At 46.1% G+C, this 14,134-nt stretch overlaps 1 protein-coding gene across 7 annotated transcripts in view; it reads left to right on the forward strand.

Annotated features, from left to right (window-relative positions):
• The window catches only part of ALDH18A1 (aldehyde dehydrogenase 18 family member A1), a 36,873-nt gene extending 22,946 nt beyond the window's left edge, over positions 1-13,927 (forward strand). For all 7 annotated transcript variants that reach the window (XM_017656831.3, XM_037015742.2, XM_017656829.3 and 4 more), the window contains 8 exons: positions 123-216; positions 2,695-2,915; positions 4,919-5,056; positions 7,002-7,197; positions 7,284-7,405; positions 9,441-9,627; positions 10,570-10,665; positions 12,875-13,927. In XM_017656831.3, coding sequence (XP_017512320.3) covers positions 123-216; positions 2,695-2,915; positions 4,919-5,056; positions 7,002-7,197; positions 7,284-7,405; positions 9,441-9,627; positions 10,570-10,665; positions 12,875-13,056 — 1,236 coding nt within the window. In that variant the 3' untranslated portion in view covers positions 13,057-13,927. The remainder of the gene's footprint in view (positions 1-122; positions 217-2,694; positions 2,916-4,918; positions 5,057-7,001; positions 7,198-7,283; positions 7,406-9,440; positions 9,628-10,569; positions 10,666-12,874) is intronic.
• Positions 13,928-14,134: the final 207 nt, after the last annotated feature.

The following is a 14,134-nucleotide window of genomic DNA, read 5'->3' on the forward strand; positions in this document are numbered from 1 at the left end:
AGTGACCTTAGATATAGGATCGAGGCCTGGCACACTCCAGAGAATACAGTTAAAGTATGGTGTACATTATTCTTGGATTAACATATTTGCTTGCTTGTTTAACAGTTTACCTTTCTTCCTAGAGAGCAGAGATTATTTATCAGCTGGCTGACCTGTTGACAGACCAACGTGATGAGATCCTCTTAGCCAACAAAAAAGACTTGGAAGAGGCAGAGGGTAAGGGACCAGGAGATTAGGAGTCAGTAGTATGGAGGGTTTTGTTTTGGTTTTTGTCTTTGTTTTACTGGTGATTCTTATATGATAGTCTGCCCAAAGACAAGGTAGTTGTAGAAGAAATTGTACATTACGCATCATTTTATTGAGGGTAATTGGCTAGCATTTGTTGGGCTTCCTCAAACTATACCCACTACCTCCACCCCTTTCCCAAATTGCCTAGTACATCCTCCAAAGGAGCTTTTCCATGCCACACAGGACACAAGCCATGGCTACTATGGCAGTTTCAGGACAAAAATGAAAAAGATTGAGGACCCCACTACTTGATAGACATTCAGCTAAGATGACCTAACATTTATTGAGGTCTTTCTCTGTTGCCAGGCATTGTGCTCACGGCTTTACAGATATGGTCTCATTTTATCTTTATAACATTGTACCTTTGATGTAGCTACTACTTACTATCACTGTTTACACAAGAAGAAACAGAAGCACGGAGAAATTGTCACATGCCTAAAACCAAGTGGCCTGGGACAGATCCAGGATTCAAACCTATATGGACTATGCATATAAAACAGTTGCAGAAGTAGTTTGTGCACCCTGTGATAAAAGATAGCTTATCTCCTAGTAAATTAACCAGTGTGTAGTCTGCCCAGAGTCAACAGCAGGTGCCATCTAGAAATGCCCTTGAGGTGCTAAGGGTATTAGAGTGAAACGACTGAACTTATGCACAAACACCTAAATAGACAGAGTCAGGGATTCGCTCCCTTTTCCTAACTCTATCTTTCCCACCCTAAAAAATGGAGGCTAATTTAATGGGGTTTTGAATTTCCTTTTCAATAAATGTGCCTTAAATTAAGCATCCAAATTAGTGGTATTCCCTTCAAAGATGCCTTGCCAGGCTCATCAACATTCTTTTCATTCCTTAAAACTTCTTTGAGCTAATGCTTTGGAACTTCCTTTAAAGTTTACATCTCGTCTTTTGAATTTTTGCAGTATTAGAAAATAATAAAATAGATTTTCAGAAATGGGAGAAATCTATGATGTTACCCAATTCTTTAAAGTAAAAGGATTAAGACACACAGAGGTTAAAGTTGTCATTCAAGGACACATAACTAGTTGACAAACTGACTTCTGATCCCGGTCACATCTCTTTGGAAATTCACAAGGACACACAGTGGTTTGAGAATGAAGTCCTGCATATACACAAGCATAGTAATCCCTTTTGATTTGGTAAACCTATATCAGGAAATTTATTCTAAGAAAATATTTCAATAAGAGAAAATGACTTTGCATGTAAAGATTCTTAGAGCAGGATTATTTATCACACTGAAAACTTGAAACAGCGGGTCTAGTAACGTAGGTGTGGTTAAGTGCACTGAGCTGCATCAACTCAGTGGAACACTTAGGATGAATTAAAAATAATTTTTGCAACCTGGAAAAACATACATGTGTTGTGAAGTGAAAAACTTTAACATGTTTAACATGCACTATGTTTAAAACTTTTTAACACATGTAGAAAAATAAAGAACATTAATTAATTGATATCATTGGTTGATAGAATGATGATTTAATTTTTTTCTTAATATAACGTTGGTTCCTGCCCTCCAAAGGAGAAACATTATTATTTTATCTTTGTGGGTGTGATGATACAAAAAAGGGAAAAATTTTTACCATCTCTTCTCAACAGTTACTGTACTTAGGACTTGTGATATGTGATTCCAAATAGCTTTCCTGAGTACATATACATCTGTGTATGTGAATGTGTGTGTGTGTGTGTGTGTGTGTGTGTGTGTGTGTGTGTGTGTGTGTGTGTGTGTATAGAAAGAGAATCACACCATGTATACTGTTGTATTTAAATTTAAAGATGATTCTGTATATGCACTTACTGTAATTCTATTTGTTTTTATTTCAAAAGAAAACATCTTTACTGCTTCTGATTATAAAAATAACTCACTTGCTATAAAAAATTAAAATAATGCACATCACTATTCTTGGTACCTTCCAGACATCCCCTGCGCATGTGTATATATGCAATATTTGATAAATAGTGTCATACCGTAAGTGCTGTTTTATAGTTTGCCTTTTTCAAACTATATCCTGGATAGCTTTCCATGTCAGCACATAATGTTATTTATGATGACTGCATTGTAGCCCATTGTCTGAATTTTTAGGTAGAATTTAGTTTCTTACTGTGAAAAAAAATGCTATAACAAGTACCCTTATTACATGCAAGTTTATTCATGTAAATGATAAATTTCTGGAACTGAAATTGCTGTCACAAAGGGTATTGGTGTATCATCTTTAGATGATGATATACGCTGCTAAACAGCCCCCCGAGAGAAGTTGTATAAATGGCATGTCATTGTCTTCCCCAGACCCCTTCAATTCCGTGTCTTCCTAACACAGTGCCATGTGTTCAGTAAAACAGCTGTGGCCTGCCCAGATCTATTACTTTATTGTGCATTCCTCACACTTCTTCAGGGAGACTTCCAGCTCCTCTGCTGAAACGTTTGAGCCTCTCCACGTCTAAATTGAACAGCCTGGCCATTGGTCTGCGGCAGATTGCAGTCTCCTCACAGGACAGCGTGGGGCGCGTTCTGCGCCGGACCCGAATTGCCAAAAACTTGGAACTAGAACAAGTGACTGTCCCAATTGGAGTTCTGCTGGTCATCTTTGAATCTCGCCCTGACTGTTTACCCCAGGTATGTGACTAACGCCTGCCCACTGGAGTGAGGGAAGTGGATGAAGAATATATTTTCAGGACTTGCAATAAATCTCCCAAAGATTTTCTTTTTCTTGTTTTGGTGAGAAAAATCTTACCTTTTTTTTTATTCCCCAAAGGTAATGTTTGAGGCTTGATTCTCAGGTTGTTCTTAAGGTAATTCATGTTATTCTTCCAGTAATTCTAACGTAGGTATTCATATATCCAGTTTACAGTTGAAGAAACTGAGGCTTACAGAAGTTAGTAATATTCCTATCACACTTGTAAGGGCAGAGCTGGGCCTTGAGCCCAGATAAATCTCTCGTGCCATGACACAGGAATGCATTTCCATGTATCTTCACTCACTGGGGCACTTTTTGCCTGACTGCAGAGTCCCTGCCAGTCCTGCAGGGTCATTCATAATAGATGGTTTTGTCCATGTCAAAAAGGCCCTTTATTATCAGCATCACAGATGGCCTCCTGTGGGTACATCTCTCAGGAAAAGGAACTTTCAGTAGTTGTGGAAACAAGAATGCAACCCTCTTTAAGGAATTTGACATATCATGGGCTGATGTTGAGAAACTATGTGTTAAAAGGTCTCACCAAGCAGCCATGCCCTGATATACAAGGTGACCTTAGAAGGTGGCCTCCCTTGCTGCCCCAAACACTCCCACATATCTAGGACTCTTTCCCCCTGGACTGTCCAGTAGTATAATACCAGCTGTTACTTTGCTCTAGCCCAAAGTCTCAAAGAGAAATTCTATCTAAAAACAAAAACCCAACACCTCTTTACTATAGTGCATAGGTGAGCATGGTGGTTCAGAGCACTTTGTGGAGGATACTCCCCTGACACTGCTTAAAACCAGCTCATTCACCATGGAATACCCATGCCATTGAGGGCTAGCCTCAGCCCCAGCCCGTGCTGGCACACCGCCCCCTTCTGGCTGCATACCTGTTCACAGAAATGCCCCAATGAAAACTCTTTATCTGCTAGTAGGAGTGGGTCTGTGCAGTTTCTCTGCTAGTAACAAGCTGATACTTCACAAGAAGGAAGATTTCTTCTTTAGCCAGCTGCAGCTAAGCTCCTCACTTGAGGTTTTAACCCTGAATGGCATCACAGAATCCATGACTCCTGGAAGTTGTCTCCAGAATTTTGTGTGTTTGTGCGTTTATCTGGAGAAAGTGTACATAACTTTTATAAGGAGTCCATGAGCAATAAAAGTAAACAATCAATTAAGAACCACTAGTCTGTAGACTAGTTTAGGCAAGATTATTTAATAGTGTTTCTTCCACTACATTATACAAATGGGAAAGTTCTCATTCATCCCAAGAGCATTCAGAAGGTTAACTCGAGGCCTTGGATGACCAGGTCAGTGTCATTAGCTCTTTGCCCTAAGAGGGTGATTAACCCTCCTCCTGGATGACCTACTTTTCTTCCCCAAACAGGCTTGTACCCTTCGGAGCAGCCTCTGCCGCAGCTGTCCAGAGGCTGGCAGGAGCTCTGATCTTCCCCAGGTTCTTAGGACAGGCATTTGGAGCTCTTGGAACAATTACAGGGCCAGAGTAGGATGTGGCCAGAGATGCCGCCCAGCCTCAGCCTGAGTCAGGTGGAGCGAGCTCCTGCGTGAGAAGGTAGCTGAGAACCCTGATCTCCACCGTGGCCAAGGTTCAAGGTGGGGGTGAGGGGGGCATGTGACCCTGACCACCTAACTCCGGTAACTTTGTTAATGGTGCTAAGGAAGCTTTTGGTTAAGTTCCTAAGATTCCGTGGTTTGGTTCTCAGCCCTCCCACTTACAGGCTGTGTGACTTTGGTAACTTCTCTGGTCTTCAATGTCCTTCTCTGTAAAGTGGAGGATAAAACAGGAATTTAATTCACTGGAATGTTGTAAGGATTAAACAGGTCAGGCCCTATAAAGTGCTTCACACTGTGCTCGGTGATGGTAACGTGCTGTCAGTTCATCACGCTGTCTCTTTGGCCCACCACTCCCCCCTTGGATCTGCAGGTGGCGGCCTTGGCCATTGCAACTGGTAATGGCTTGTTACTCAAAGGAGGGAAGGAAGCCTCTCAGAGCAACCGGATCCTTCACCTCCTGACCCAGGAGGCACTCTCCATCCATGGAGTCAAGGAAGCTGTACAACTGGTAAGTTCCTGGCAATAAGCCAGGTCAGGACCCAACGGGCCGGGTAAGCTCTTTAGCTGTCTGAAGCAAAGCTTAGGCCATGAAACCCAAGTCACTTCTACAGGGAGCCTTGACTGGAGCGGCGGCAGGTCCTGTGTGAGTGCTAACTTTGGACAGTGCAAATGAGATGGGTCTTCAGGGGTAAAGGCCACTATCCTACAACTGTGTTGTGGCACTATTGATTTACAAGAATGCCTGTTAGCTGTTTTTCCTCTGGGTCACAGGGCAGCAAATACCAAAGCTAGATGTAAGGCCTGGGTTCGGCACATTGGCAGAGTGATTTAGGGCAAGTCAGATGAGATATGTATGTATGAGCATGCTATTTTCACCACTATTATTATGGCCATTATTTTTCCATTGTTTCACTCTCCTTAACTGTCAAATGGAGTTTCTGAACTAAGTAGGATTAGCTACAAGTTACTGTGGGCCTCCTCGGGGCAAAGTGCTTTCCATCCTGATCCCATGTAATCCTCACAGCAACCCTATGAGGAAATTCCATTTACTGTTGGATGTATTTCATAGATGGGAAATACAGGCTCACAGGTAACTAACTCACCTAAAATCACACCATCTGTGGTAGATTTAGGTGTGGGCCTGGGTTAGCTCCACATCCTCCTCTCACCCTTGAGGCCTGCTTGCCCCACGTTCCTGGATCCTGTTGGCTGCAGGGATAGTGTCTGGTGCTCACTGACAAGAATCAGGCCTTTTCTTATGGCAGCATAGTGGATGGGAAAAGCACAGGTTTTAGGAACCCAAATGCCAGCTGTAGTGCATCGTAGCTTAACTGGACAGGTTTCCTCCCAGCCCTTCTTGCTATTGGTGTATAACACACGCAGTAAAGCATGCAAGGCTCACGTGAACCACCCAGCTTTTGTCCACGTGTATAGAACATGCACGCATGACCACCAGCCAGTGAGGCCAGGGCCTTCCCACCCCCAGGAGGCTCCTCTGCCCCTGTAGTCAGGTTGCCCTGCCCCCACCCCCACCCCCAGGCAGCCACTTCTGTTTACTTCCTACATGTTCAGTTTCTTTGCTTATTCTTGAACTTAATGGAAGTGGAATCCTACACAGGACACTCTTCTATGTTGTATCTGTTGTTCATCATTCTGTCCGTGAGACCCACCGACATTGCTGCATCCAAGCGGTTTTCTCCTTCTGTTGCCATGCAGTGTTCCCCTTACATATGTGTCCTGCAGTTTATCCTTTCTTCTGTTGATGAACATTTGGGCTGTTCCCAGAATTTATTTCTTCTGACTATGCAGAATCAAGTTGCTTGAAACATCCTTGCACATGTACATTTGTATTTCTGTTGTAAGTAACATGACCATCTGGGGGGGAAATTAAAAATCAAGAGGAGAGAGAAAAAGGCCCATAATCACTGCATCCAACACAAGCACTTTAGTCTGTCCAGCAGCATCCCAGGGTAGAGTTGTCAGCCGCAGAACTGGGGAGAACTGTGACTCCTTCACAAGGCCCATCAAGTCGTTAAAGCTGTGATTTGGAAACCGCAGAACAGCTGCTTCCTTCTGTCGTCCTCATGGCCTGGTATCATCTGTACCAGCTCCAGCCTGCAGGGGTAGCACTTGGCCCCTCTTCTGGCATTTTGAAAATTATCTGCCCTGAGTTATGGCAAGTTGTGTGCTAGCCCTGTCTTCTCCATTACACTGTGAGCGCTTTGAGGGCAGGGATGTGCCCTACATGCTGTGTAGTGCTTGCTCAGCACTTGCTGGATGTCCTTTGGATTCCCATGATCAGGAACTTCGTCTTGTTTTTGGAGTAAGTTTTCCCAGTGCCTGATTGAGTTCTCAGGAGGAGCAGGCATTATCTGTAAAAGAGATGCTGCTGCTTTGATATTCTGTGTGGTCGGAAGATGTCATCTTTATCCTTTTATTCTCTGCCTCTTCAGGTGAATACCAGAGAGGAGGTGGAAGATCTTTGCCGCCTCGACAAAATGATAGATCTGATCATTCCACGTGGTTCTTCACAGTTGGTCAGAAACATCCAGAAAGCTGCAAAGGGGATTCCAGTGATGGGGCACAGTGAAGGCATCTGCCACATGTACGTGGACTCAGAGGCCAGTGTCGATAAAGTCACCAGACTAGGTGAGCTGGATAGGGTCCCCTGCTTTATTCAGGCAAAATATTTGTCAGATTCTGTGTGACAAAATGCTTTGTCCTCTTTCTTTCAGTGAGAGACTCTAAATGTGAATACCCAGCTGCCTGTAATGCTTTGGAGACCCTGTTAATCCACCGAGATCTGCTGAGAACACCATTATTTGACCAGATCATTGATATGCTGAGAGTAGAGCAGGTAAAACAAGTCCACAGGATTTGTCTATCACTTTCTGTCTTCCATTTGGAGACTTAGAAGCCTGTGGGGTTAGACCAGGAGCAGCTGCCATGCCATTTACAGCAATTTAAGAAGTAATATTTTTGAGCATCTGCTATGTACAAAGTGCTGTGCTAAGTACACAGAGATGAGATGGCCGTGCCCCTGCCTTCTGACAGTCTGGCACATGGAAGAAACCCGTACACAGGTAGCCCCATGGCAAAGTGGAATGTGCTAAGTGCTAAGAGGGGCCAAAGATAATATGGATCACATGGCAGCTCACTGAATGGACTATTTCTGGAACCCTTTTATTCAGGTGTTATAGTTTAAAGTTGTTTTTCTAAGAACACATTCTTATTTGGGTATGATTTGAAAAGATTGTGCAGAAATCTTTCCAAACCAAAAATGCATAGGCATCTGCCCCTCCACAAATGTCTGATTATAAGTATTAATGTACTTAATACATTGATTTTTAGGAGTCAGCAGTTTGTACAGTGTCCTCCTTGGATTGTTTTTTTACCTTGTCACTAAGGTTATCAACAACCAGTACCAGTAGGTTTCAAATGTGAATGTAGGCTTTATCCTAAATTCCTCACTGCAGGAAAACAGATGCTCTTTAGGCAAAAATGGACAGTCTTAAATTTGCTGTCAGGATGCATTTTAAGCTTTAATATTTGATGGCACGGTACCCTTTCAGAATTATATAAGCTAGCCCAGCAGCGTACACAGCAGGACAGAAAGTGACTGCTGGCCTTGGGCGCTTTATCCTGAGCATGCGCCCCTTCGCCTCCACGCTTCTTGTGGGAAAGGAAGGCTCCAGTCAGCTTACAAATGACGTGCTCCCGGGGAGAGCCTGAAGGGATTATATATATTTGAAAGTGAAAATGCACCCACAAACTAACACGATCATTCATGTTTGGGGCCTTACTTTACACTAAAGGCCTGTTGACTGGGCACCTGTATACACCAAACAGCACACTAGATGGACTGGACAGGAGGAAAGCTGTCTTAGCCAGGGATAAAACTCCCAGTTCTGATTCAGACAACCCACAACGTCCTCGGTCATCAGGAGGATCACCTTGAAGTTCCTCAAATCAAAATGAGTCCTTGTGTACTTCAGGCAGCGCCTTTGTGCTGTAGGGAGCAGCCAGCAGAGTGACTTTCACAGAGCTGGGCTCAGGGGTGGGATTCTGGCCCTTGAGGAACGTGGTGTGTCCCCAGGTCTCGAGGAAGTGGGATCCCAGGTAAGAAGCCACACAGGGCCCCAGGAACACTTGTTATAACTTGGGCAAAGATAAGAGCTTAGTCCCAAAGAGCCAGGGTGTGAATGCTGCCCTGGGGACAGCTGCCTCAGAGAACAAGGCCTGCAGGGGACCAAGCTTGTGTCTGGGGCCCTCAGTGACAGCCTCAGGATCCTTAAATTCCTCCAGCCAGGAGCAGGATTAGCCCAGAGTCTGGAGCTGAGCTGGACCTAGAGATGGGACGACACTGACAGAGTCTGAGGTCTGACCAGAAGCCCTAGCTTGAAGGGGTTACCAGCCAAGTACTGTTTCCCACTACAGTGCACCTAGGGCTTCTCCTAGGTGAGGAGCAGAGGTGCATGCGTGACACCTCCCTCTTCCCATATGAGTCAGTGTCTAGGTCTCATATGCAGGAATTGAGTTTTACAGTCAAGTGTTCCTTTTAATAAGATGCCAGCAGTCAAGGGCTTATGTCACTAGCCTGTTAAATGCCTTGCATGTTCTTAACATTCAAAGGCTCCCTGTGTAAATCCCTGCTTCAGTATTACTGAGGGCCCACTGCTGGCAAGTGGCCAGTCAGCATTTTCAAAAGCTGAGCACCCGCGGGGTGGGAGGCTCCCTTCCAGAGGAGGCAGGGACTAGTTGAGCTGTGCGGGCCACAGCAGCCACGGGCTCGTCATCTCGCGGCTCATCTTGCTCGTGATCCTGGAGGAGGAAGTGTGAGCTTGCGTATTTCTGCTGTGTTTATATTGTTGCCCCGGACTTCCTCTGTCCAGGTGAAAATTCACGCAGGTCCCAAGTTCGCCTCCTATCTGACCTTCAGCCCTTCCGAAGTAAAGTCCCTGCGAACTGAGTATGGGGACCTGGAATTGTGCATCGAAGTGGTGGACAGCGTCCAGGAGGCCATCGAGCACATCCACAAGTACGGCAGCTCCCACACAGATGTCATCGTCACTGAGAACGGTCAGTGTACAGATGCTTCGGGCATATGGTGTCCGCTTTTTCTGCCTTGACTGCCAAGGTGGTCCAGCCCCTATCAGCTCTAGGTGGCCTGCGGGGAGACCTAACCTGAATAGACTCCTGGTAATGCCTGGTGCCGGTCTGCTGAGTGCTTTCCCGCCTGTCACCTCATGATATTGTCACAGTGACCCCGTGGGAGGAGGCAGGGAAGAGATGATTAGCTCCACTCTAAAGAGGACGCGCTCTGTGTCAGAGTTGCTATTGTTTAATCCAACAATCTGTCAGGTTATTGAAATAAACCTATTTGACAGCCAAGGAAACCTAGGCCCAGGAGGTGAAGTACAGCACCAAGTAGATAAGGGCAGATCTACTCCGCAGTCATTCACTCCACAGATGTGTACTGAGAGACACGCCTGGGTGTCAGGCATGGAAACCCAGGGGCAAAAGAAGCCAGTGTGCCCCCCCCCCCCCAGGAACTTGATGGTCATTTATTGAGGAATCACACCACCACCAGTAGTAACAGCTAATATTCACTGAGCTCTTTCCAGGCTCTGGGATGACTGCTCTATGGATGTCAGTTCATTTTGTCCTCTCCACGGCCAGTGGAGTGAGGTAGTATTACTAGTCCCCGTTTCACTGAGGCATCCTGGCTCCAGGGCCTGTAAACAGGCAGTGTGGACAGGTCAGTGCAGCACCGAGGGTATGTCTGCAGGGAAAGATCTGGGGATCCCAAGCCCAGTCTCCCCAGGCAGCTACTCTTTCCACCACAGGGCCTGATGTGCTGCTTTGCCTTTTTCCTTTTAGGTTTTTCAGAAGTGTGCATATTTACTACCTGGGAAAGCTCTGCGTTTGGGCCCTGCCCCCGTCAGTCATCAGTGAGTGGCTGGGAGCAGGGATGTTCTGCGTGAGTCCCCCTAACTGTTTCTTCTCTTACTTACGCTGCAGAGAAAACAGCAGAGTTCTTCCTCCAGCACGTAGATAGTGCCTGTGTGTTCTGGAACGCCAGCACTCGCTTCTCTGATGGCTACCGCTTTGGACTGGGTAAGAAAGACTGTGATCAGGAGAGAAAGGATCGCTTGTGGAACATGGGGGGAGGAGACACCTCTCTTCCTTTAATGCTGGGTGTGAGGGTGGGCTCATGAGAGAAGAAGAATAACTACTGTGAGCAGGTAGCAGTCCTGAGCTCTAGGTAGTTCACATGTTAAGAAGGTAGGTGCTTGTATTCTCTTTTCCATAGATCAGGAAACTGAGTGTCAAAGAAGTGCCTTACCTGAAGTCATGCAGCTGGCATTCAGACCTAGTCTTGTGCAAATCCAAAGCCTAGGTAATGCCCGGCACAGCACGGGTAGACCACAGCGCATCTTCACGCTCAGGCTGTGACAGGTGTACGTGCCAAGGTCCCTCAAGAGCACTGCCATTGCAGACTTATTTCTGCAGAGAGACACAGACATGTTGCCTCAGAGCTACAAATTCCCCATGAAGACAGGACAAAAAAAGGGGTTAGTACCTACGTTGGGCTTAAGTATCAGCATCAAAAACAAACAGGTAAGCCCAGATGTGCAAAGCTTCCTTCTAAAGCAGACTTTGAAATAAAAAGCTTCAGAAAAACACCCTTCTCCCCTTTTATCAGTAGTAATATAATCTCCATCTGCCTGTGGTATAGGGAATTTTCAGACAGTCTCTGGTTTTCAGGGGTTACATTATGCAGAGCTCCAAGAAGGCATTTATGACACATCTGAGAATTATTTCAACCACTGAAAATTCCTCTGAACTTTTGATTAGATAATGTACCTAGAGAAATAGTTCTCACTGAATTGTTAAAGATTATTAAAGGGAATTTTACTCAGTTATTCTTAGTCATTAGACTCTCTTATTTTTAGTTCCTGTTTCTGCTATGTTGGGCTTTGATTTGGTTATCACATCACTTGCACTGTCTTTGTCTCCCATGCTCTTGGAGGAGGAGTAGCAGCACAGTCTTAAGAGCCGAGGTGCCCAGCTTCCCAGTGCACGTCCAAGCGAAAACCCACTCCACTGTCTTTCCGTCGCCCTCTCAGAGCACAAGCTCAAACTCTTGTCGAGTTTAGTTCCTGCGGAATGCATTAATAATAGTGACAGATGATATTTTCTGAGTATTTATTATATTCCCAGCACTGTACCAAGTGCATCACATGCACTATTATACTTAGTTCTACATAGTGGATTCTATTCTTGTCCTTACTTTCCAAGTGAAAAAACTGAAGGAGGAGAGATGGTTAGGCAACGTGCCCAAAGTCACGTGGTGTCTACACATCAAAGCAGACTCTGAACCCGCTGGCCACACTCTCCTGGCCAGCCATCCCCAGGCCGTCCCTGCTGGGCCTCTGTGCATGCTCTTCTGTCTGCTTGCAGCACCTCCCCACCCGTCCTCCCCAGCTGGTTCCCTTTCGTTGCTCACAGTGCAGCAGGAAAGCACCTCCTCAGGGAGGCTCTCCCAGTGGCACCGCCCCCACTGGTCTCTGCCACAGCACCCTTCTCTGCACTCCATCACCACATGGAATTCTGGGCTCAACTCTTCTTTGGCTGCCTTGCCTGTAAGAATATAAGCTCCATGAAAACAGGGCCTTGCATTCCGTTATGCACCTCTTTATCCCAGGGCCCGGCACAGTGCTTGGTACTAGTATATGCTCAGTAAATTTGTGATGAACAAGGGAAGCCTGCTTCCACTGAATGGTAGAACAGTGAGCCAGACCCCAGAGAACACCAGTTCTGAGGCTGGAGCAAGAGGGAAGGGAAATGAACAGGACCCATTCATGTATTCAGTAACTGTCTCATGAGTGCCTCCGTGCTAAGAATTCCAGGGGATACTGAGACTGTTCTGTACTGTCCAGACTTAAAGAATGCTTGGAGAGATAAAACCTTGTAAATTGTTGTACATCTCAAAAATGCCCAAATGTCAAATTATGGTATACAGTCCAGACACTGAACAGATGTCAGAGACAGCACTTCCGATGTTGTCAAAGTGCACTGGAGATAAAGTACCAAAGAGAGGCCCACATACTGTTTCACTAGAAGAACTGGGCTCGTCGCGATTTATAGCAGCTGGAGAGTGCATCTGCAGGGCCAGGGGAACGGAGCTGGCCTGGGGAGGGTGGGTCAGAAGTGGGCAAGGAAAGGCGGTGCTGAGGGAGGAGAATGGGGAGAAGTGGGTTCCACTGGCGGACAGGAAGCAGGGGCTGGGAAGAGCCACATACTCATCCATGCTTTTCCTCAGGAGCTGAAGTGGGAATCAGTACATCGCGCATTCACGCCCGGGGACCAGTAGGACTTGAGGGCCTCCTCACTACCAAGTGGCTGCTGCGTGGGCAGGACCACGTGGTCTCAGATTTCTCAGAGCACGGAAGTTTAAAGTACCTTCACGAGAACCTCCCTGTTCCTCAGAGAACCACCAACTGAAAGCACTCAGAGAAGAGCCGGGAATATTCTGAGAGGTCTTCAGTTAACTTGTCTTAAGCATCTCAGGAGATGAGCCAGGTCTTGTCTCCCACTTTCTGGCAGGTTCTGCCTGTTGGGGAAGTGCACCTACATGCTGCTCTGGGCTGTTGGCAACATCAGCCTGGCCAATGTGTGTATTCCAGCTCACCCTTTCTCTTTTCTTTTTCTTTTCTTTTTTTTTTAAGTTAGAAAATCATTGTAATGGATAGGAACTTTGCTTAATTGCTACCGATAGGGACTTTGCTTCCCAGTCCAGTTCCCTCCACTGATAGAAACAGAAAGATGCAGCTTCTCCACATAAACAGCAATGGAAAAATCATGACTGCTTTTCACCTTTTTATCACCTCAGTGAGGTTGTCTCCCTGGCATTTGGATGGTACTACAGCCATCGCATAGGTCTTTCCACATTTCATTTCTTCTCACTCATAGTCATCTCTGAAAAGGAAAGGTTTGGAATTTAGAAGAGGGGCAGCTCTTTTCAGGATTCTCATCAGAAACAGTCGCCAAATGGAATCGTTCCCCCTGAGAGGATTGACCTTTTGTGTGTGTATATGTGTGTGTGTGTGTGTGTGTGGAGTTCGCATAAATAAGCATCCAGGTGCTCACAGCCTCTGCGGACTCAGGAGAGCTGGCGTGCCCACAGTGCCGCTGGGCCCTGTAGATGCACACAGGAGGTGCACGTTCCAGGACGCAGTAGCTACAGCAGTTATGCTCGGAAGTTGTATATGGATTATTTTGTCAGCCTGTCCTTTCCCTCCAAAACAAAAACTAGAGGAATATTTTAATACTTTGTATTCTTACCCCTTTTTGAGAAATAAAGTTCTTAGGAAAAGCCTGTGTGCTTGATACCATCTTCTCCCTCATCTGCCGTTTGCCCCCGTCTTCTCTGGCCTCCTTGGTGGCCCCCACAGCCCGCTTTCTCTGGAAGTTGGCCGGGCAGAGAGGCCGCCTGCTGCAGCAGTGTCGGGGGCGGCACAGGCAGGTCCCCAGAGGACCCAGCCTGAGACAGGAGGGGGCCCCCGGAGCTTAAGGACCAGAA

Source organism: Manis javanica, chromosome 7, assembly GCF_040802235.1.
Source record: "Manis javanica isolate MJ-LG chromosome 7, MJ_LKY, whole genome shotgun sequence".
Classification (NCBI taxonomy): Eukaryota; Metazoa; Chordata; class Mammalia; order Pholidota; family Manidae; genus Manis; species Manis javanica.